The sequence below is a fragment of the Rutidosis leptorrhynchoides genome, chromosome 3 (genome assembly GCF_046630445.1).
Source record: "Rutidosis leptorrhynchoides isolate AG116_Rl617_1_P2 chromosome 3, CSIRO_AGI_Rlap_v1, whole genome shotgun sequence".
NCBI classification, from domain to species: Eukaryota; Viridiplantae; Streptophyta; class Magnoliopsida; order Asterales; family Asteraceae; genus Rutidosis; species Rutidosis leptorrhynchoides.
The window spans coordinates 542329282-542354283 of record NC_092335.1 but is presented as its reverse complement, the minus strand read 5'-3'; the positions used below and the strand labels follow the sequence as shown (position 1 = coordinate 542354283).

General features: G+C 36.2%; 1 protein-coding gene across 1 annotated transcript; it reads right to left on the bottom strand.

The window, feature by feature from the left end:
* Positions 1 to 7810: 7810 nt before the first annotated feature.
* On the bottom strand, positions 7811 to 8423 carry LOC139898472 (protein RALF-like 33). The gene has a single exon (XM_071881207.1). It carries the CDS (start codon positions 8317 to 8319, stop codon positions 7924 to 7926), a length of 396 nt encoding a protein of 131 aa, XP_071737308.1. The 5' UTR covers positions 8320 to 8423; the 3' UTR covers positions 7811 to 7923.
* Positions 8424 to 25002: the final 16579 nt, after the last annotated feature.

The following is a 25002-nucleotide window of genomic DNA, read 5'->3' as shown; positions in this document are numbered from 1 at the left end:
ATTTGAAGAAATGTTTTGCTAAAGAAGATCTCACTATTCCGTTAGATGAAATCCAAATCAACGAAAAACTTCAATTCATCGAAGAACCCGTCGAAATAATGGATCGTGAGGTTAAAAGACTTAAGCAAAACAAGATACCAATTGTTAAGGTTCGATGAAATGCTCGTAGAGGACCCGAGTTCACCTGGGAGCGTGAAGATCAGATGAAGAAGAAATACCCGCATCTATTTCCAGAAGATTCGTCAACACCTTCAACAGCTTAAAATTTCGGGACAAAATTTATTTAACGGGTAGGTACTGTAGTGACCCGAACTTTTCCATGTTTATATATATTAATTGAGATTGATATTTAGATGATTAAATGTTTCCAACATGTTAAGCAATCAAACTTGTTAAGACTTGATTAATTGAAATATGTTTCATATAGACAATTGACCACCCAAGTTGACCGGCGATTCACGAACGTTAAAACTTGTAAAAACTACATGATGATATATATATGGATATACATATGGTTAACATGAGATTATGATAAGTAATTATCTCCATAAGTATATTAACAATGAGTTATATACATATAAACAAGACTACTAACTTAAGGATTTCGAAACGAGACATATATGTAACGATTATCGTTGTAACGACATTTAAATGTATATATATCATATTAAGATATATTAATATATCATAATATCATGATAATATAATAATTTAACATCTCATTAGATATAATAAACAATGGGTTAACAACATTAATTGAGATCGTTAACTTAAAGGTTTCAAAACAACACTTACATGTAACGACTAACGATGACTTAACGACTCAGTTAAAATGTATATACATGTAGTGTATTTAGATGTATTAAAATACTTTTGGAAGACTTCAAGACATATATCAAAACACTCATACTTAACGAAAATGGTTACAGTTACTTTCCCATTCTTTTCTTTCATCAAGAATTCTAGTCGTATTTTTACCCGTATTATACACAGCTTCAAAACATACTTACTATGGGTATATACCAATAGGAACTGGCATGGGATTCCACTCTTGATTATGTCATGTATTACTAATCAATTTTAACTTCTACCATGAGCTAGTCAACTAACTAGAACTCCTTTTAACCCCACTCACCACTCACCAATTACCACTCATCATTCACTCCATTTCACTTCCAATTCTCTTTCTAATTCTCTCTCAACACACACACACTATTATGAACGTATTTTTCCAGTAGTTAATCATCATCTTCATCAAAAATCACTTCAAGAATCAAGCTATAATCATCATAGGAAGAACACTTCAAGAACACTTCAAAAATCCCTTCAAGTTTACTAATTTACTTCCAAGCTTTCTAATCCATTCCAAGTAATCATCTAAGATCAAGAAACCTTTGTTATATACAGTAGGTTATCTTTCTTATTCAAGGTAATATTCATATTCAAACTTTGATTCAATTTCTATAACTATAAACTATCTTAATTCGAGTAAAAATCTTACTTGAACTTGTTTTTGTGTCATGATCCTACTTCAAGAACTTTCAAGCCATCCAAGATCCTTTGAAGCTAGATCATTTCTTGTCACTTCCAGTAGGTTTACCTACTAAACTTGAGGTAGTAATGATGTTCATAACATCATTCGATTCATATATATAAAACTATCTTATTCGAAGGTTTAAACTCGTAATCACTAGAACATAGTTTAGTTAATTCTAAACTTGTTCGCAAACAAAAGTTAATCCTTCTAACTTGACTTTTAAAATTAACTACACACATGTTCTATATCTATATGATATGCTAACTTAATGATTTAAAACCTGGAAACACGAAAAACACCGTAAAACCGGATTTACGCCGTCGTAGTAACACCGCGGGCTGTTTTGGGTTAGTTAATTAAAAACTATGATAAACTTTGATTTAAAAGTTGTTATTCTGAGAAAATGATTTTTATTATGAACATGAAACTATATCCAAAGATTATGGTTAAACTCAAAGTGGAAGTATGTTTTCTAAAATGGTCATCTAGACGTCGTTCTTTCGACTGAAATGACTACCTTTACAAAAATGACTTGTAACTTATTTTTCCGACTATAAACCTATACTTTTTCTGTTTAGATTCATAAAATAGAGTTCAATATGAAACCATATCAATTTGATTCACTCAAAACGGATTTAAAATGAAGAAGTTATGGGTAAAACAAGATTGGATAATTTTTCTCATTTTAGCTACATGAAAATTGGTAACAAATCTATTCCAACCATAACTTAATCAACTTGTATTGTATATTATGTAATCTTGAGATACCATAGACACGTATACAATGTCTCGACCTATCATGTCGACACATCTATATATATTTCGGAACAACCATAGACACTCTATATGTGAATGTTGGAGTTAGCTATACAGGGTTGAGGTTGATTCCAAAATATGTATAGTTTGAGTTGTGATCAATACTGAGATACGTATATACTGGGTCGTGGATTGATTCAAGATAATATTTATCGATTTATTTCTGTATATCTAACTGTGGACAACTAGTTGTAGGTTACTAACGAGGACAGCTGATTTAATAAACTTAAAACATCAAAATATATTAAAAGTGTTGTAAATATATTTTGAACATACTTTGATATATATGTATATATTGTTATAGGTTCATGAATCAACTAGTGGCCAAGTCTTACTTCCCGACGAAGTAAAAATCTGTGAAAGTGAGTTATAGTCCCACTTTTAAAATCTAATATTTTTGGGATGAGAATACATGCAGGTTTTATAAATGATTTACAAAATAGACACAAGTACGTGAAACTACATTCTATGGTTGAATTATCGAAATCGAATATGCCCCTTTTTATTAAGTCTGGTAATCTAAGAATTAGGGAACAGACACCCTAATTGATGCGAATCCTAAAGATAGATCTATTGCGCCTAACAAACCCCATCCAAAGTACCAGATGCTTTAGTACTTCGAAATTTATATCATATCCGAAGGGTGTCCCGGAATGATGGGGATATTCTTATATATGCATCTTGTTAATGTCGGTTACCAGGTGTTCACCATATGAATGATTTTTATCTCTATGTATGGGATGTGTATTGAAATATGAAATCTTGTGGTCTATTGTTACGATTTGATATATATAGGTTAAACCTATAACTCACCAACATTTTTGTTGACGTTTAAAGCATGTTTATTCTCAGGTGAATATTAAGAGCTTCCGCTGTTGCATACTAAAATAAGGACAAGATTTGGAGTCCATGTTTGTATGATATTGTGTAAAAACTGCATTCAAGAAACTGATTTCGATGTAACATATTTGTATTGTAAACCATTATGTAATGGTCGTGTGTAAACAGGATATTTTAGATTATCATTATTTGATAATCTACGTAAAGCTTTTTAAACCTTCATTTATAAAATAAAGATTATGGTTTGTTTTAAAAATGAATGCAGTCTTTGAAAAACGTCTCATATAGAGGTCAAAACCTCGCAACGAAATCAATTAATATGAAACGTTTTTAATCAATAAGAACGGGACATTTCACATACCGATTACTTCTCATTTGGGTAACTTTCTAAAATCACTAGATTTTGTGTTCTTGATGATTTTTACTTGTAAAAGTGTTAATTAGTGTCTATGGTTCAAGTCTAACATGAATATGTGGTTTATATGTTCGATCTCGTTATTTTAAGCAACTAGCATGAACTTGAATTTTGGTATGTTTGATTTGGTGATTTGGTTGCTTGAATGTTGTTAAATGTTATAGGTGCATGTTTTAATTGTGTTACTAGTATCACTAGCTTTAATTTGATGTGTAGGTTGTTTTAGAAAACTTCATAAACTTGATTATTGATTTTGGTGATGTTGGTTAGGGTTTGATAGAACTAAATGTGAACATTTAATGCATTGAATGCCATGAATTGTTGTTGGTAAGTGTTTAGTTTCATTGTATGCGTAATTATCTACGAAACGGCGTATCACATGTGTGCATTTAATTCTCAAATCATAATTGTGCATTTATGAAATTGAAGCCTTAATGATGAGCATTAATTGATCATTTAAATTGGAAAATCGATAATTGCAAATGATGTTTTCGATTGATGAAGCGTGTTTAGTTGTGTTCCTTGTCAAATTACCTTTCCAATGATATAAGATACGTGTTCTAAGTGTTTACGGTTTGTGAATTGTGCTAAATTGAAGATTGAATTTTGACTTGAACAATTGAAACTGACCAGGCACCAGACCACGTTATATGTCGCGGCGCGGCCCTCCTTGGTCGCGGCGCGGCATTTGCCGTGTTTGGCTTCTGACCTACTTTGTCAAATTTCGAAAAAGCTTGCTATGCTACGCACCTCCGATTCACATGTAACTTGTTCTAACATGCTTATATATGAATAAAAACCTCAGAAAAATAGTTCGGGACCCGACCCGAACGTGTTGACTTTTTCGTTGACTTTGACCGGACCAAAGTTGACTTTTAACCAAACTTAACCAAATGTTTGTACAATCGTTCTAACATGCTTTTATACTTGTATCTTGCATGAAACGTGACAACTTGACTCACATGCTATAGTAATCGAGTCGTAACGAGCCATAGGACTAATTGAACACTTTGACCGACCGTGTTTACCGATATTGATACAAACCTATTTGTTTAGGTGAAGACTAGCATTCATTCTTGCACACGTTTACTTGTTGAAGTACTTTTACATACGTGCACTCAAGGTGAGATCATAGTCCCACTTTTACTCTTTTGAACTTACATTTGGGATGAGAAAACATAAACGTTTCTTTTTACTAAGTGAACACAAGTACAGGAAAACAAACATTCTACATACGAGTTTAGAACAAAATCCACAATTCGATTATCATTATTTACACTTGCCTAGTGTAAGCGAGAACTTATGTTGTATGGATCCATATGGGTTTGACAAACCCTCATTCAGACGGTTCGCTACCGTCTACGAATGAAATATATTTTCGAGAAACAGTGTATGTTCTAACACTATTGTGATGGGGTTCTATGGAAGGAATGTTAAGCCTTGATAATTGGGTGCTCGTGATAACAATTTTTGGAATGGATAACTATTATTTCAATGATATAAATCTTGTAGTTCATTTGTACTTACTTACTTAAACCTATGATTTCACCAACGTTTTCGTTGACAGATTTCTATGTTTTTCTCAGGTCCTTGAACGTTTTGTGATACATGCTTCCGCTCATTACTTTTGATATTTGCTTGGATGTCAAGTATACATGCATGCATGGAGCGTCTTTTGACTTTATCTAAAATTGTGTCGTATAGGTTTCAAGTGTACTTATAACTTAGTATCGTAACTTTTGGTTGAACAATTCTTGTAAACTTTGAAACACTCTTACATTTGAAATGAATGCGACATATCTTTGGTCAAACGTTATTTTAAAGGCTTATGACCACGTAACGGGACCTAAGTAGACGGCGCTGTCAATGACGATTTTGTCGGGTCGCTACAGAAATTCCATGGGATTTGAAATCCCACAGGATTTGAAATCCCGGGATTTAAAATATTATCTTCTGTTTAGTTTTAGGTTTTTAAATCTCAGAATTTGTAACGCGAACCCGAAACTGGAACGCGGTCGCAAAATGCAAGCCCAAAATCGAAATGTGAACCTGAAACGCGAACTCGAAACGCGAACCCAAAATCGGAACCCGAAACGCGAACCCGAAACGCGGACCCGAAAAGCGAATCCGAAACACGAACCCGAAACGTAAACGCGAAACGTAAATCTTAAACGTAAAATCATAGAACATGGGATTTCAAATCCCTCATATATACAAAGGATTTTCAAATCCTTCATCTATGAGATTTCATGGGATTTGAAATGCAAATCTCTGCAACCAAATCCTCCAACCAAACATCAGATTTCAAGGAATTTGAAATGCAAATTCCTCCAAATCCCACGAACCAAACGCCCCCTTAAAGTTCCTTAGCTCCCAATTGGGGGTTTTCAGCAGTGGCGATTCTAGGATCAAAACCCAATGGGGTCCCAAAAATTTATTCGATAACTTTCTTGCACAAAATATTGAATGTGTCGGGTCAAATCGGGTCGGGTCAGATCGGGCCAAAAACATAAACATAAAATTGAATAATACTAGCAAAATATAAGATTGTTCATATGCAGTAGCAATTAATGGAATAGACAGTAGCAATTTCACAATAGCAGTTTTAAAGTAGCAATGGCCTATACAATAGCAATTTTACAATAATATTTTAACTCATGGCCTATACAATATCAATTTTACAATAATAATTTTAAATTGCAATTTTACAACTTATTATCAATATGAATCGCATAACATTAACATTAGCTGTAAAATTGCAGTTTCCTCTAACTTTTTAAAAATAATAAGTTAGATAATTATGAGTGATGAGTGATGAGATTCATATACTTTAACTATTACAAATATCTTTACCATTACACATACATCTTACTTGCAACCATATAATGAATTCACTATAAGTACTCACAATAAAACATATACTACCTCCGTCCCACCAGAAGTGTCCACTTTGACTTTTGACAGTCTTTATTTGTCAACTTTGACTATAAATATTTATGTTCGTGTTATATAATATTTGATGAAAATTATATGAATGGATTGAGTTTTAATTGTGTTTTCATTGATATAACTTTCATCAAGTATTATATAATACCAACAAAAAATATCTAAAGTCAAAGTTGAATAAGGAAGACTGGAAAAAGTCACAGTGGACACTTCTGATGGGACGGAGGGAGTATATTTCAACATAAAAATCACACATAATTGTCATAATATATGTTTGATAGTAAATTTAAAAAGTTGTGTTCATTCTTAGACAAATATTACACATTCTGGTGGAAGAATTTTAAATCATGTCATGTTATATAACGTTTTTGTTTTCATTATATATATTTGAAAATATTATAGGATTTCTTAAATATCTAATGGATATCCATAAACCCATTTAATCTACTAGATATGAATATAGATGGATGAACTAAATTTAAATAGATATGAATATGAATATGAATGAATAAAAACTAAATGGATATGGATATGGTCTTACCCTCACCCGATACATATCAGATCTATTGACATCCTAGGATGAAGGATTGAAGATGAAACCATAAGAAATTGTGATGTAGAAAGAAGTAAAAAATAATTAGAATTGAAATTTGACAAGAGTTTGTTTATTTTTATATATACTATATTCAATGGCTCATTCTAAAAATAATAAGTGGGCTAACTTCAAACACTTTACTAGTCGAAACTATTAAACTATAATCTCCAAAAATTTATGGGGTCCCATTATTATATTTAGTGGTGTCCTATAAAAAAAAAAAAAAATTTGTGATAGATCTCGAAAAACTAGTGGTGTCACAGGACCCCGTAAGGGTTCACCTAAACTCGCCACTGATTTTCAGACATTGTAAATAAATATATATACTTCGTAATATGTATATGCCCCAATTATACAAAAACCAAAAATACACTATGTACAACTACATTAAAGTACTATTATATTATTTGCAACTATACAACCATACATACAGCTAAATCACAATCACCGAGCATTGTACAGCTCACCAGAAATAATATAAACATAAAATTAGTAAATATACGATTTCAAATATTACATACAGATATTATTATAATTATATTATTATTATTATTATTATTATAAAATCAAATTATTATTCATTATTCATATTAATTATATTAATAATATATCATAATATACGGAGTATATTGTGTATAAATATAAAAAAACGTATATAATTTCCATCATCATGATCATCAAACTAAATATATGAATTTAATTTTAATTCACATAATAACAACAATAAATAAAATAATGTAGTAAATATCATGAACAACCAAAAAACGACACCGTTTATCGACGGCAACGAGTGATTGTGCTACAACCACGTGAGTAAGGGTTAGCTTGAGCGCCACGTCGGCAGTTGTAGTACGACGCGCCACGTCTCGAACACGGAACATTGTTTCTACTAAGCGCACCGTAACTGATGTAACGCTTGTTAGTTGCTAAAATACGCCTGTTAATTTCACTGTCCATTGCAAACTCATCCACGTCATCATTGTCGTTTATGTTCAGATCTCCACCTTCAGCTATACATTCGGCCATAGATCCACGGCAGCCGGAAGCGGTGGTCGGAATCCAGGAGAGAGAGTGGTCCCCAGACGCATCAACGGCTGGGAATGAGAGTGTGAAGATGTGAATGGTAAGGATTGCAGCGCAAATCACGAGAATATTTGCGGATTTAAACATTTTTTGGGTTTCTCTCTCCAGAAACTGTTCCTTTTTTGTTTGAATTTGTTTTCTCTCTCTAGTTTTTTTTCAAGTGAAAAGGTTGTGGAAATAACATGAAAAGAGTTAACAGAATGAGTGGTGGTGTGAAGGATCCAAAAAGGAGGTTTTAAAGGAGAGAGGTGTTGTTGACAGATGAGAGAAATTAGAAATATACTTGCATTTTGACCCTCAACTTTTAAGTGTAAACTTATCCCCCCTTCATCTTTTTGTATAATTGGTTTAAGTAGAAGTTCTTTTTTCAAATTATATTATATTATTTGAGATGAATTATATTATATTATATTTGCATTGAAATGAACTGCGAAAAAAGCTTTCTTTTATTTCTTCAATACGACGAAAAACTTTATGAATATAGCTCATATGTTGCGGATAATTATAAGAGAAAATTGCGCGGATAGTCCCTGTGGTTTGTACCACCCAGCTTGGATGGACGAAGTTGCTGTTTTGAGTGTGGATAGTCCTTGTGACTTAAAAGTGGAGCAATGATAGTCCAGTTCACTAACACTGTTAATTTTTTCCGTTAAAACTGAATCATGTGCCAAGCATGTGAGGGTATTTTTGTCATTTACAGGAGTTTCATCAACTCAATTATTTATATTTATATTTATATTTAATAAATAAATATAAATACAATATAAATAAATATAAATAGAAATAGAAATTAATTATATATAATATATAATATGTAATTATATATATTCATAAACAAATCATACGCGAACAAATAAATAATTTAATGAAATTCATCTTTTCAATCACTTTGTCAATTGTGGGGAAATCACAAACAAATAAATAAATTCATAAAAACTAACTTTACGTTTCATCTTTTCAATTCTAAACAAATAAATACAAATCCTTCTTTTAATATTTATAACTTCGATCTGATTCATCTTCGATATTTGAAACTTCAATCAAGGTTTGATACAAATCCTTCTTTTGCTTCGAATCCTTCTTTTAATACAAATCAAGGTTTGAAACTTCGATCTCTGATTCATCTTCGTTGCACTAGATCTGGAAGAAACAAAGATAAAATGATGGAGGGTTTGCTTCGATTTTTGATATTTTCCGATTACCAGAATTGTAGTTATAAAGGTTCAAACCTTGATACAAGATCTGGGTTTTTTGATAAATAGCACCGAACAATCAGTCTCTTTCATACTTTATTTGCTTTGATTAAATATGAAAATAAAAATATAAATAAGTTAGTTTGGTGCTTTTAAAAAGGATAAAAATAATAAGTAAATTTGGTTACAGATCTGCAAGTTTGATTACAACTCAATTTAGGGTTTTAATTTGAGGTTATGAATTTAGGATTTTGTTTCGGTTTATAATGTTTAATTTTGAGTAACGGCTAGGGTTTTTGGGTTTTTGCATATTGTGTTTGTGAAGAGGGTTTTTAACAGAGGGTTTTTGCATATTGGGTTCGAAAATTGAATCGCCCCTTTACAAAAATCGAATTTAATCCCATGGTTTAGATATGTAGTGTTTGCGTTTATGATTTTGGGTTTTTGGGTTTTTGCATATGACCACCACCTGATGTCGACCGAATTTAATCCCATGATTTTGGGTTTATACATATTGTTTTTGGGTTTTTGCATCTGACGTGGGAAGAACAAGTTATTTAATTTGGATTGAGTTTGAACATCAATACAGAAGGTTTTCTAAATTTGGATTGAGTTTGATGTGGGAAGAATAAGTTGCAGATTTATTTGTGTTTGAGTTCAGTTATTTAATTTGTTTGGGTGTTGTAATTTATTTGTGGCTAGATGATATAATGGTTAAAGATGAAGAAAAAATGAAAAGGGATGAACAAGATAAGTAAGGATGAGGAAGGATAAATGACAAAAATACCATCACATGCTTGTCACATGATTCAGTTTTAACGGAAAAATTAACAGTGTTAGTGAACTGGACTATCCTTGCTCCACTTTTAAGTCACAAGGACTACCCACACTCAAAACAGCAACTTCATCTATCCAAGCTGGGTGGTACAAACCACGGGGACTATCCGCACAATTTTCTCTAATTATAAACATCATATGCGTATGTGTTCAAATGACTTTATGGAAATCAAGATGAGATGTGGGAATTTTTTGGCAGGATAGTACTTTTTTCAAATACCTTTATCGTAGTGGTATGGTTCAAATTTTTTTTTTGAACCAGCATATTTGGATTTTGAAATTCCGGGACCCCCTAACACGTCATAAAAAAAATAGAAAAGTTGGCAGACCGACATGGTAACGGATTTTGAAATTCCGCGGCCTCCCTGCGATTGATAGCCATCTGAAAAAGGTGAAGGGTGGTAGGATCAAGATGGAAGTAACCAATCGGGGGGAAACGGGGGGAAGCAAAAATTATTTTATTTTTTTCGTTTTTTGAAAAAACTTTGTTCACGAACATTATAGATTGGATGAAAATATGAACATTTAATAAAGACACTTTGTGATAAATGTTTTTATTTTGGCGGAAAAACGCTCGAAGAAGTAATATATAACAATTATCGTGTTTTTCGAGCGTATGTTGAGATTTTAGGTATTAGGGTTTAGATATTAGGGTTTAGATATCATGGTTTATAGGGTTTAGATATTTGAGTTTAGAAATTTAGGGTTTAGGGTTTAGATTTAGGGTTTAGATTTAGGATTTGGATTGAGTTTTTAACACGAACGGTTTAGAGTTTAGGGTTTAGGGTTTAGGGTTTGGTGTTTTGGGTTTATGGAATAAACTCAAAACACCAAACCCTAAACCCTAAACCCTAAACTCTAAATCGGGCTAAATTTTACTTCACAAAACATGGAAAAAAAAACGTTCACATTCTTCACGAACAATATTATCTTGAATGTTATTTTTGTCGATCGTTTTCCCGCCTAAATAATAACATTCATCACGAAGTGTTTTTTCTAAATGTTCATATTTTCGTGTGATCTTGATGCTGGAAAAAAAATTTCAAAAAAAACGAATTTTTTTTTTGCTTCCCCCCGATTGGTTACTTCCCCATTGATCCAGGTGAAGGAAACTTTTGTACTTTTTTATGACGTGTTACGGATTCCCAGAATTTTAAAATCCTGATATACTTGTTCAACATTTTTTCTTTTTGGCCATACCGCTACGATAAAAGTGTTTGAAAAAGGTACTGTCTCTCAAAAAAAATTCATCATGTTAGATATCTACCCACAAGGTCAATCATAAAATTAGATATTTCATTTTATCTTAAAAAAAAGGAAACATAGTACTGTAAACATTACGTTAATATATGATCATGTACTCCATATATGGAAAACATTGTCATATATACTTTTTAAGTTAGTGTGGTTAGCGTATATTGATTTTTAGTGTTAATATACACTGTTATTAAATTCTGGAATGGAAGATCTAGTTAGGATTAGCAAATACAAATATCATATACAAACTTAGATCCTTAATTAAAAAGGTACGATAATGTATTACATTGATTATTCTTGAGTTGAATTAATATGATTAATGATACCGCAACCCGCATGCGCACCTCATATGCATGCGGGCGCTTAATAGTGTGTGTATGCGTGTGCTTGTGTGCGGTATGCGGTATGCGGATTGTATCTGATTCCTTTGTTCCCGGTACGGCGGTTGCTTAGCTGTCAAGTAAATATCTTTTCCATAATTATATCCGTGATTCGGGGGAGTCAGTTATGGATGAGATTAACGTGATCTGGGACGGTTCTAGAATTAGGGTTTGCCTATAAATACAACCCTAATCATCATTTACCAGACACGGCATATTACGTAACTATCGCACACGAGATACATTACGCAAAACAGCATCATTCAGCATCTCTTCAAGGTTAACAGGTTAGTCTTTCGTAAGCTAGTACCTACGACCTTATTTGGGGCCTCTTGATCGACGACCGTTATCAGAGGTGGACTTAATCACTTGGCCACCCCGCCGACATCATCATGTCGGCCAGGATTATTCACGGTAGCCGGACCGTAGAGCCACGTTCTAAGATCCTTAAACCCCTCCTTATGTATTGAGCAGACATATTAAACCTCACGGTTAAAATATACATGATCAAGTGGTGCTTTCATTGAGAGTCGAATTAATTCAAGACTGTTTAATTGCTTTTTCTTTTAAGGTTTTGAATTGTATGACTCGTTATTTACAAAATTTTTGAATTTTTTCTTTAACAGTATCATGACTTCCGAGGAATCATCGGAACATACCCAAACAGATGTTCAGAATGCACCGTCTGGTAGTCAACATACACCGGTTATGACTACGGGGGCCGCTATTCAGGCGGGGTACACGATATACCCTCCACCTATATCCGGCGAACCCTTTCAGAGGTACAAGCCGATATATTCAGACGGGGTTACACCGCCAAGAGCAAACTCACCAGTCACAACCACGCGGCTGGACTTTTCGTCAGTGGATTCAAGGGTCATCTTTGCAGGCACTAGCGGTGGAACAACGGGGCCGCATGTGGTTTGCTGCGGCCAGGTACCTATTTACAGTACCACTGTTTCAATACCTCTGCATACGCAGAGCATTCAGCAGAATTCGTCATTTACACCGTTGCAACCTTGGCAACCACCGCGCCCAGTTTCACAATTTTTAACTCCTGCGGATGCGCAGGCGTTACTTAATAGTTGGGGATTTGGTGTCATCCCAGATGCAAACTCTCATTGGGCACCGATAACAGCGCAGCAGCAAAGCACAACGCATACAGTTGGGCTTTTAAGTGTGTATCCTCAAGTTTCACAGATATCTGCGCCACAGGTTTCGCTTCCTTTACAGCCACCTGTGTACTCTGCGTCTTCAAGTTATCCCTCTTTTCCAACGAAGCAGCCTTGGTTATATCCGCAGACGCAGGGTCAACCTTGGCAAAATGTTCAAGGGCAGGCAAATCTTGCAAGTCAATTCATGCAGGCCGCACCTCCTGATATGGTTCACTTATTTTCACAACCTGACTTTGTTCAGGACATGATGAAGCGTTTCTTTGAAAACTTGAAAGGGGATCCTGTTAAACTGTGATGACCCGAAAATTTTTGACTTATTTAAACCAATTCTCTATATGATTTATTATTTTAACACGCTAAACAAAGTCTGTTAGATTGAGTCTCAAAATTTTAGAACTGTTTCATATATACAATTACCTTTGATTACTCTCGACGATTCATGAACAATTATATGTATGTATATATATATGTACAAGTAAAAACCCTATTTGCTACAGTAAAACACTATTTGCTACAGTAAACCACTATTTGCTACAGTAAAACACTATTTGCTACAGTGAAACACTATTTGCTACAGTGAAACCGTATTTTGCTACAGTGCTACAGTGAAAAACGACTTTGCTACAGTGATTTGCTACAGTAAACACTATTTGCTACAGTAAACACTATTGCTACAGTACACTATTTGTTGCTGTAAAACACTATGAGCCTAGGTCTGCTGGTTCTGAGAGATCACAAGCTGGTACTGATTCTACTGATATTGATCAGCAACCTTCTGTTGCTGCTCACTCATCTGAACCAGCTGATGATTAAGATGCTGTGTGTTCTACAACCAGCTATTTGATGAACCAGCATCCGATTGAGCAGATTATTTGCTACAGTAAAACACTATTTGCTACAGTAACACTATTTGATGTCGACAAACTACCAAACAAAAACAGAAAAGGCGGCCATGCGATCGCATGGCAAAAACACTGAAAACTCATGCGATCGCATGAGCTACAGTAAACGGAAAAGTAATATAAATACGCCTGTTTTGCTCGACGAATTATCACATATTTTTTTCTTCAGTAATAAAAATTTATATTTAAATTATAATTATAATTTTAAATTTAAGTTTAATAATAATAAAGTATATTCGAGGGTGTTTTAATTCGGGTTTTAAACCACTTTAAGCTAAGGAAATATTGGGTATTGTTCGGGGTATTGTTCTTGAATCCAAGGCCAACCATACAGTCGTCTACCATCATTACGTCTACGCAATTTGCCTACAATATTGAGTCTCAATATTGAACTGTGAGTTTATAGTCTCCCTTTTTAAATACTTTAAATATTTTTGGGCTGAGAATATATGCAATTTATTTTAAACGCGATAAGACACAAGTACATACTAAATTCTACACTGAGTTAAACCGAAAATCCCTTAGCTTTGGTAACTAGTAGCTGCCAGTACATAGGATATGGACTGGTGGGCGCGAATAATTGTATATGGATCCATAGGGCTTGACATCCCCGTCCGAGCTAGAGCACTAGCCTTTTAACGGACGTATGTTATTTGAGTTTAAGACACGTTGGTTTGCGTGTATTAAAACGAATGGGGTAATTATCACTATAGCGTTAAGTTTAGTTACCAGGGTGCTCTGTTACGTAGAATCTATTGATAAACTTTTGATGAAATCTTGTGGTCTATCTTTATATATGTTTATGACTCGAGCAATTAAACCTATAACTCACCAACATTCGTGTTGACTTTTTAGCATGTTTTATTCTCAGGTCCTTAGAATGCTTCCGCTGTGATGTGCTTGTTGCCTGCATGGAGTCTCTCATGCTTTGTACAAAGTTTATTGCATTCAAAATAAAACTGCGTTGTGTAATAAATAATTGGACTGTGATGTCAACCTGTAAATTAAAGACTTATGTATTTCGGGGTTTTGCTTATACCTAAGCACTCGCCCACATGTTTATAACTTTCTATGTTTAGAAAGTTACTTATTTTAATGAATGCAATATTTTATCAAAACGTATCATATAGAGGTCAAAACCTCACTGTGGAATCAATGATTAATGTGCCGCGTCAATAGCGATTTTGACGGGTCGTTACAGTTGGTATCAGAGCTTGAGGTCATAGGGAACCAGAAATTACATTATTGTGTTTAACTGGTAATTGTTAGGATGCATTAGTGAGTCTGGACTATGACCATATCTGTTTTTCCTGATTTTTGCTTATTATTTGGTCAAAAACATTATATGTGATATATTTATATGCTAACGTAATTGTTGTTTCAATTATATGATAGATGACTTCTTCTAATCCTATCATTTTGTACGACTCGGAATCGGACACTGAATCTATTCTATCCACAACTGAAAAGGGCGTTCCAATACCTATTAAAGAAGAAATTGTGTTAGCCGGGGAATCTCAACTCCCGGTAAACCCAGAGGAGGTTCCAGCTCCACCCAGCTTTAGTTTTTCGGAGCCACAATATCGTTGGCATGGACCCATGATCCCTGGAGTAAAAGAGGATCGTCCATTTCTAAACAAATATGGACATTGGTCCAGATATACCGCCGACGGGCGGGTTGTGCCGATTACGCCTGGCAGATTTCGGTTCATGACCACCGGTACATATTCTTGCAGTTCGTCATCATATTCTCCTACACATGACTCAAACAGTTCGTCATCAGACGAGATCAGTAAGGAGGAGGATTTCGCTAATGAAATAAAAGAGATCACTAAGGAGAAATTCCAACTTGCTATAGATAATAAAAACAACCACAATAATAAAATGTCCTTAATTATTAAAAAAGAACAGGACCATTCGATCCGTAACCACCCTTATTGTATTAAACCCACTGAGGCAACGGGTACCTCAAAACCCCAACTAAAAATAAAATACACTGCCAGAATGTCTGTCGGACCATGTGCACACAAACAATTGGCAGAGAGAACCAAATGGGAAGAAGTTTCTGATAGTTCTGAATGAACGACCTCGCAACCATAAATCTTCCATGCGCTGTTTTATTGCTTATGTGTGCTACTCTATCTTGTTATGTAAAATAAGCATATGTAAAATATCAGTATTGTATGGTATTGTATTATTTTGGTTTATTAATAATAAATGCATGGAATGATTATTTGTATTATTACTACTTATTATTATTATTATTATTACATAATAATGTAGTAACTCGCTATAATTTTTTATAGTGGAATATTATTAGGATTTTAGTAGTTAATTCCTTGTACTAGCTATTATGTATGAACTTAACGGGTAGGTAATACCCTAGAAATAATTATAAAATGCTAATAAGAAGAAAAGGCTTTTATAATAATTGGTTCATATTATTAATATGCTACGATTAACTATTGACAACTCATTTTACCTATAATATTCTATATGATTAAATTATATCTGTTGTGTTTATTGAAGAAACATGTCTCAAATGTCGGATGCTGAGTTTGAGCAACTAGTCGAGAAACGTGTGAATGAAAGAATTGCTGCAACCGAAGCAGCAAAAGCAACAGACGAAGCAGCAGCCAAAGCAGCAGCCGTAAACACAAACTCACGAAACGGATGCTCATACAAAACTTTTCAAGGATGCAAACCACAGACGTTTAGTGGAACCGAGGGACCAGTCGGTCTAACCCGATGGTTTGAAAAGATGGAGTCCGTTTTCAAAATCAGTAATTGTGCGAACGGAGACAAGTCAAAGTATGCTTCGTGCACGTTGCAAGATGGTGCACTTACTTGGTGGAACAATTATGCTAAAGCAGAAGGAATAGATACGGCATATGATATCTCTTGGGAAGAACTGAAAAAGATGCTAATCGAGGAGTACTGTCCTCGAAACGAGATCAGAAAAATGGAATCTGAGTTACGTAATCTGAAGGTTATCGGCGCGAATCTCAATAACTATGAAAAGCGTTTCATGGAACTAGCCTTGTTGTGTCCCGAATTGGTGCCAAACGAGAAGCGAAAGATAGAAATGTATATTGACGGTTTATCGATCAATATCAAAGGAAATGTTACATCGTCCAAACCAAATACGATGCAGGAAGCCATGACAATGGCACACCAACTCATGGACCAGATCACAGAGAGTTCGATTAAGGCACCAATTACCGAAGTCAAGACAACTGAAGGAAAGAGGAAATGGGAAGACTATAAGGGCAAAAGTACTCACCTGAAGAAACAAGAAACTTTTAAAGGTAAACAAGATGGGGCAACTGCAAGTCCAAACTATAAGGGACCTCATCCGTTCTGCAAAAGATGTTACACACATCATGCAGGCTATTGCCAAGTGGTCTGTGATAAGTGCAACAAGAAAGGACATGTGGCGAAAGATTGTTATGCCACTGTTTCTGAAGTAAAGACAAAATCGACCGATGTCAAGAAATGTTATGGATGCGGGAAGTCTGGTCACTTTATAAATCAATGCCCTGATAAGGAGAAGAACAAAGAACCCGCACGTGGGAGGGCATTTAATGTTAGTGCCAGTAAAGCACGTGAGGATCCTAATCTTGTCACGGGTACGTTTACCGTTAATAATCAACTAGCTTCTATTATGTTTGATACGGGTGCTGATAGAAGTTATATGTGTAAAGACTTTAGTTTTAAACTAAAATGTGCATCATTACCTCTAGACGATAAATATACTATTGAATTAGCTAATGGTAAACTGATAAAAGCCGATAAAATTTGCCATGGTTGCGAAATGAATCTCGCTGGTGAAACCTTCAAAATTGATTTGATACCCGTAGAATTAGGAAGTTTTGATGTAATCGTTGGCATGGACTGGATGTCCAAAACAAGAGCGGAAGTTGTTTTCGCTGAGAAAGCAATCCGCATCCCTCGTAAGGATGAAACGTCATTAATGATTTATGGGGAGAAGAACAACTCAAAACTGAACTTTATCAGCTGCATGAAGGCCCAGAAACTTATAAGAAAAGGTTGTTATGCTATTCTGGCACACGTAAAGAAGATCGATACTGAAGAAAGAAGCATTGATGACATGCCGGTTGTAAGAGAATATCCCGGAGTATTTCCAAAAGAATTACCGGGGCTACCTCCACTCAGATGTGTAGAATTCCAGATTGATCTCATACCAGGAGCTGCACCTGTAGCCCGATCTCCATATAGACTTGCACCTTCAGAAATGCAAGAATTACAAGACCAGTTGCAAGAATTATCGGACCGTGGATTTATTCGTCCTAGTTTTTCACCTTGGGGTGCTCCTATTCTGTTCGTCAAGAAGAAGGATGGATCTATGAGAATGTGCATAGATTACCGAGAATTAAACAAATTAACGATCAAGAATCGGTACCCATTACCGAGGATTGATGATTTGTTTGATCAATTGCAAGGATCAAGTGTTTATTCCAAGATTGATCTACGCTCCGGATATCATCAGCTGAGAGTGAAGGAAGAAGATGTTCCTAAAACCGCGTTCAGAACCCGTTACGGTCACTATGAATTTCTAGTCATGCCTTTTGGATTGACTAATGCTCCAGCAGTATTCATGGATCTAATGAATCGCATCTGTAGACCGTATTTAGACAAATTTGTCATTGTTTTTATCGACGACATATTGATTTACTCGAAGAACAAGGAAGAACATGAGCAACACTTAAGACTGGTACTAGGGATACTCAAGAAAGAAGAATTGTACGCAAAATTTTCGAAGTGTGATTTCTGGTTACAAGAAGTACAATTTTTGGGACATGTTGTCAGTAAACATGGAATTAAAGTTGACCCTGCCAAGATCGAAGCCATTAGTAAATGGGAAACACCGAAGACTCCAACACAAATCCGCCAATTCTTAGGTCTTGCTGGTTACTACCGAAGATTCATTCAAGATTTCTCTAGAATCGCCAAACCCTTAACTTCATTGACTCAAAAGGGAAAGAAGTATGATTGGTCCACGGAACAGGAATCCTCATTCCAGTTATTAAAGAAGAAGTTAACGTCTGCACCCATTTTGTCATTACCGGAAGGAAATGATGATTTCGTGATCTATTGTGATGCTTCACGCCAAGGTTTAGGATGTGTATTAATGCAACGCACAAAAGTTATCGCATATGCCTCACGACAACTAAAAATTCATGAAAAGAACTATACGACACACGATTTGGAACTTGGAGCTGTAGTTTTTGCACTCAAAATATGGAGACACTATCTATATGGCACCAAGTGTACAGTGTACACCGACCATAAGAGTCTTCAGCATATTTTTGATCAAAAACAACTCAATATGAGACAACGTCACTGGGTAGAGCTGTTAAACGATTACGATTGTGAAATCCGTTACCACCCCGGAAAGGCTAATGTTGTAGCTGATGCCCTAAGTCGAAAAGAAAGAGTAAAACCTCTTAGGGTCCGAGCTTTGAATATTACAATTTGTACCGATCTCACAAAGCAAATTCAAGCAGCACAGTTAGAAGCTTTAAAAGAAGAAAACGAAAAAGGCGAAATGAGCAAAGGGTTAGAAAAACAACTTGAAGTAAAAGCCGATGGAACCCTGTATTTTGCTGGTAGGATATGGGTACCAAAACATGGTAACCTAAGGCAACTAGTACTGGATGAAGCACACAAAACGAGGTACTCAATTCACCCAGGAAACGGGAAAATGTACCACGATCTCAAGAAGTTTTATTGGTGGCCTAATATGAAGACAGAAATTGCTACTTATGTAAGCAAATGTTTGACGTGTGCAAAGGTCAAAGCTGAGCACCAAAAGCCGTCAGGATTACTGCAACAACCGGAAATTCCGCAGTGGAAATGGGAAAGAATAACCATGGATTTCATTACGAAATTGCCAAGGACTACAAGTAGTCATGATACTATTTGGGTGATAGTTGATCGTCTAACTAAATCAGCTCACTTTCTACCAATAAAGGAGACAGACAGTATGGAGAAATTAGCACGCCTATATTTGAAGGAAGTAGTTTCCAGGCATGGTGTACCCATCTCTATCATATCTGATCGCGACACTCGATTCACATCACGTTTCTGGCAGTCATTACAAAAAGCATTGGGAACTCGATTAGATATGAGCACCGCTTATCACCCACAGACAGATGGTCAAAGTGAAAGAACAATACAAACATTGGAAGACATGTTACGGGCATGCGTGATTGACTTTGGAACCAATTGGGATCGACACTTACCGTTGGCAGAATTTTCATACAATAACAGCTATCATACGAGCATCAACGCAGCGCCATTTGAAGCACTTTACGGTAGAAAGTGCAGATCTCCTATATGTTGGAGTGAAGTAGGAGAAAGACAACTTACTGGACCAGAAATTATTCACGAAACCACCGAAAAGATCATTCAAATACAACAGCGATTGAAAACGGCCATGAGTCGCCAAAAGAGTTATGCTGATGTAAGAAGAAAACCGCTAGAATTTCAAGTGGGCGACAAAGTCATGTTGAAAGTGTCACCCTGGAAAGGCGTTGTACGATTCGGTAAAAGAGGAAAGCTAAGTCCTAGGTACGTAGGACCCTTTGAAATCACCGAAAGAATTGGAACAGTTGCTTATCGATTAAAGCTACCGCAAGAACTTAGTAGTGTTCACAACACATTTCACGTGTCAAATTTGAAGAAATGTTTAGCTGAAGAGGATGTCGTAATTCCTCTTGACGAAATACGAATCAATGATAAACTCCATTTTATCGAAGAACCTGTTGAAATCATGGACCGTGAGGTCAAACAATTAAAACAAAGCAAAATACCGATAGTTAGGGTTCGTTGGAACGCAAGACGAGGACCCGAGTTTACTTGGGAACGTGAAGATCAGATGAAGCAAAAGTATCCACATTTGTTCACTGATATCGCTCATGAAACAGGTACTACTCAAAATTTCGGGACGAAATTTTCTTTAAGGGGGAGGTACTGTGATGACCCGAAAATTTTTGACTTATTTAAACCAATTCTCTATATGATTTATTATTTTAACACGCTAAACAAAGTCTGTTAGATTGAGTCTCAAAATTTTAGAACTGTTTCATATATACAATTACCTTTGATTACTCTCGACGATTCATGAACAATTATATGTATGTATATATATATGTACAAGTAAAAACCCTATTTGCTACAGTAAAACACTATTTGCTACAGTAAACCACTATTTGCTACAGTAAAACACTATTTGCTACAGTGAAACACTATTTGCTACAGTGAAACCGTATTTTGCTACAGTGCTACAGTGAAAAACGACTTTGCTACAGTGATTTGCTACAGTAAACACTATTTGCTACAGTAAACACTATTGCTACAGTACACTATTTGTTGCTGTAAAACACTATGAGCCTAGGTCTGCTGGTTCTGAGAGATCACAAGCTGGTACTGATTCTACTGATATTGATCAGCAACCTTCTGTTGCTGCTCACTCATCTGAACCAGCTGATGATTAAGATGCTGTGTGTTCTACAACCAGCTATTTGATGAACCAGCATCCGATTGAGCAGATTATTTGCTACAGTAAAACACTATTTGCTACAGTAACACTATTTGATGTCGACAAACTACCAAACAAAAACAGAAAAGGCGGCCATGCGATCGCATGGCAAAAACACTGAAAACTCATGCGATCGCATGAGCTACAGTAAACGGAAAAGTAATATAAATACGCCTGTTTTGCTCGACGAATTATCACATATTTTTTTCTTCAGTAATAAAAATTTATATTTAAATTATAATTATAATTTTAAATTTAAGTTTAATAATAATAAAGTATATTCGAGGGTGTTTTAATTCGGGTTTTAAACCACTTTAAGCTAAGGAAATATTGGGTATTGTTCGGGGTATTGTTCTTGAATCCAAGGCCAACCATACAGTCGTCTACCATCATTACGTCTACGCAATTTGCCTACAATATTGAGTCTCAATATTGAACTGTGAGTTTATAGTCTCCCTTTTTAAATACTTTAAATATTTTTGGGCTGAGAATATATGCAATTTATTTTAAACGCGATAAGACACAAGTACATACTAAATTCTACACTGAGTTAAACCGAAAATCCCTTAGCTTTGGTAACTAGTAGCTGCCAGTACATAGGATATGGACTGGTGGGCGCGAATAATTGTATATGGATCCATAGGGCTTGACATCCCCGTCCGAGCTAGAGCACTAGCCTTTTAACGGACGTATGTTATTTGAGTTTAAGACACGTTGGTTTGCGTGTATTAAAACGAATGGGGTAATTATCACTATAGCGTTAAGTTTAGTTACCAGGGTGCTCTGTTACGTAGAATCTATTGATAAACTTTTGATGAAATCTTGTGGTCTATCTTTATATATGTTTATGACTCGAGCAATTAAACCTATAACTCACCAACATTCGTGTTGACTTTTTAGCATGTTTTATTCTCAGGTCCTTAGAATGCTTCCGCTGTGATGTGCTTGTTGCCTGCATGGAGTCTCTCATGCTTTGTACAAAGTTTATTGCATTCAAAATAAAACTGCGTTGTGTAATAAATAATTGGACTGTGATGTCAACCTGTAAATTAAAGACTTATGTATTTCGGGGTTTTGCTTATACCTAAGCACTCGCCCACATGTTTATAACTTTCTATGTTTAGAAAGTTACTTATTTTAATGAATGCAATATTTTATCAAAACGTATCATATAGAGGTCAAAACCTCACTGTGGAATCAATGATTAATGTGCCGCGTCAATAGCGATTTTGACGGGTCGTTACATAAACCACCCTTCGAGCTACCGACTACCTTTGACAAGTTTCCTCCGCATATATCCGCATACCCGTTTCCATCAGCACCAAAGATACCTAGCACGTTGGGTACTTACAATGGCCTGACCGATCCAGATGATTTTTTACAGCGTTTCGAAGGCGCAATGCGCACTCAAGGCTGGGTGGATCCGGTTGCGTGTCAGATATTTCCTATGACACTACAGGGTATTGCTCGTGAGTGGTTTAATAAGTTGCCGGCGGGTAGTATCGCCGGGTTTATGGATCTGCGGACAAAATTTTTACTGCAATATCAGAATCAGAGACCACGCAAGCGCACTCACATTGAATGCCATGACATCGTGCAGAAGCCCAAGGAATCTTTGGGCGAATTTCTCACAAGGTATACTAATGAGTGCCTGCGCATACCAGATCTTAAGCCAGAGCAGCAGATTTCAGGGCTCATACATGGTATAAATTCAGAGCGTCACCCGACGCTGGTTAAGCGTTTACGCCATACGGTGCCAGCAACTTATACTGAAGCACTTAAAGAATGCCATGATTATATGCGGAGTGGCGAAGATAATGACATTTCAACAGCTAGCTCACGCAACGAGAGGAAGGATGATGATGATCGTTCGCGCGATCAAAATCGTGGTAACAACTCTCATGGAAGGTATCCTAGCGGTGGTCCCATCAGGAATGATAAAGGGAAATCAAGTGGCAATTATCGAAACAATAATCAGCGCGGCATCAATAATCAGAACTATGCGCTGCTTAAAAGTTTGTCCAAAACGCCAAAAGAAATTTTGGCAACCGAACCGGTGTGCGCGACCTTTGCGGTCCCAACTCCGCTTACGGAATTTGGTAAGCGGGACAAAACAAAGTATTGTGAATTTCATGACGATTATGGCCACGACACCAATCGGTGTAAAAACTTGATGGAATGGGTTCTGGAGGCGCTTCGCGCGGGCAAATTGGATCATCTAAAACCACTTAAAAAGGACAAGGGAAAGGCCGCAGAAGAGGCTTCGAAGTCTAAGACTTTCGCGTGGCAGAAAGTTGACAAAGCGAAAAATGCCGACTTAACCATTAACATGGTTGACGCAGAGAAAATCAGCCAGCGGAGAAAGTACAATGATCACCAAGATTGGGAGCTTCTCCCAATCACTTTCCCTCCTGTAATGTCAATTGATTCTATTAATGAGCCCATTATCATCAAGTGTCGCATCCCTGATTGCGGAATCCAGGTTAAGCGCATGCATGTTGACACTGGCAGCGGTGTCGATATTATGTATGAGCATTGTTATCGTTTCCTTCCGGCAGAAGTCAAAGCGCAGTTACGCCAGCCTGATATTACGCTGTCAGGGTTTTCCGGAGAAAACTCGTGGCCGCTAGGCCGAATAGAATTAATGGTAGAGCTTGCGGATGACAGGAACCCGCAGATGATTAGGCATGAATTGGTCGATTTTTATGTGGTTCGTTCAACTTCACGATATAACGCACTGCTAGGGAGAAACTTCATACGGCGTTTCAACATCATACCATCGGTAGTGCATGGTTTGATCAAGTTTCCCACAGTAGGAGGCGTTGCCACGGTTGCGTCACATCAAACAACCGAGTTGTGTGGCTCAGTTGCACCTATAAGCACTCCTAGCGTGGGAGAACAACTGGCAAATTGTGCAGTCATAGCAAATCGCTTGCATCCGGATAAGCGAATTAAAATCGGTGCAGGCTTGTCAGCCGAAACAAAGGCCAAATTGCATGGAATTTTGTCCGCAAACGCGGATGTTTTCGCGTGGCGTGAGTCAGACATGACTGGGGTTCCGCGTGATATTGCGGAACATAAGTTAAATGTTAATCCATCATTGACACCCGTTAGGCAAAAGAAGCGGCATATGGCTCTAGACCGCAGTGATTGGTTGTGCGCAGAGGTGGACAACCTTGTCAAAGCAAGCATTCTGCGGGAAGTGCGTTATCAGACATGGGTTGCAAATCCTGTATTGGTAAAAAAGGCTGACGGTAACTGGAGGATGTGCGTTGATTTCAAAGATATTAATAAGGCATGTCCCAAGGACAATTACCCTCTCCCGGAGATAGACTGGAAGGTAGAATCACTATCGGGATTTAGGTACAAGTGTTTTCTGGACGCATACAAGGATTATCACCAAATCTTAATGGCTGCGGAAGATGAGGACAAGACTGCTTTTCATACGCCGCAGGGTATTTA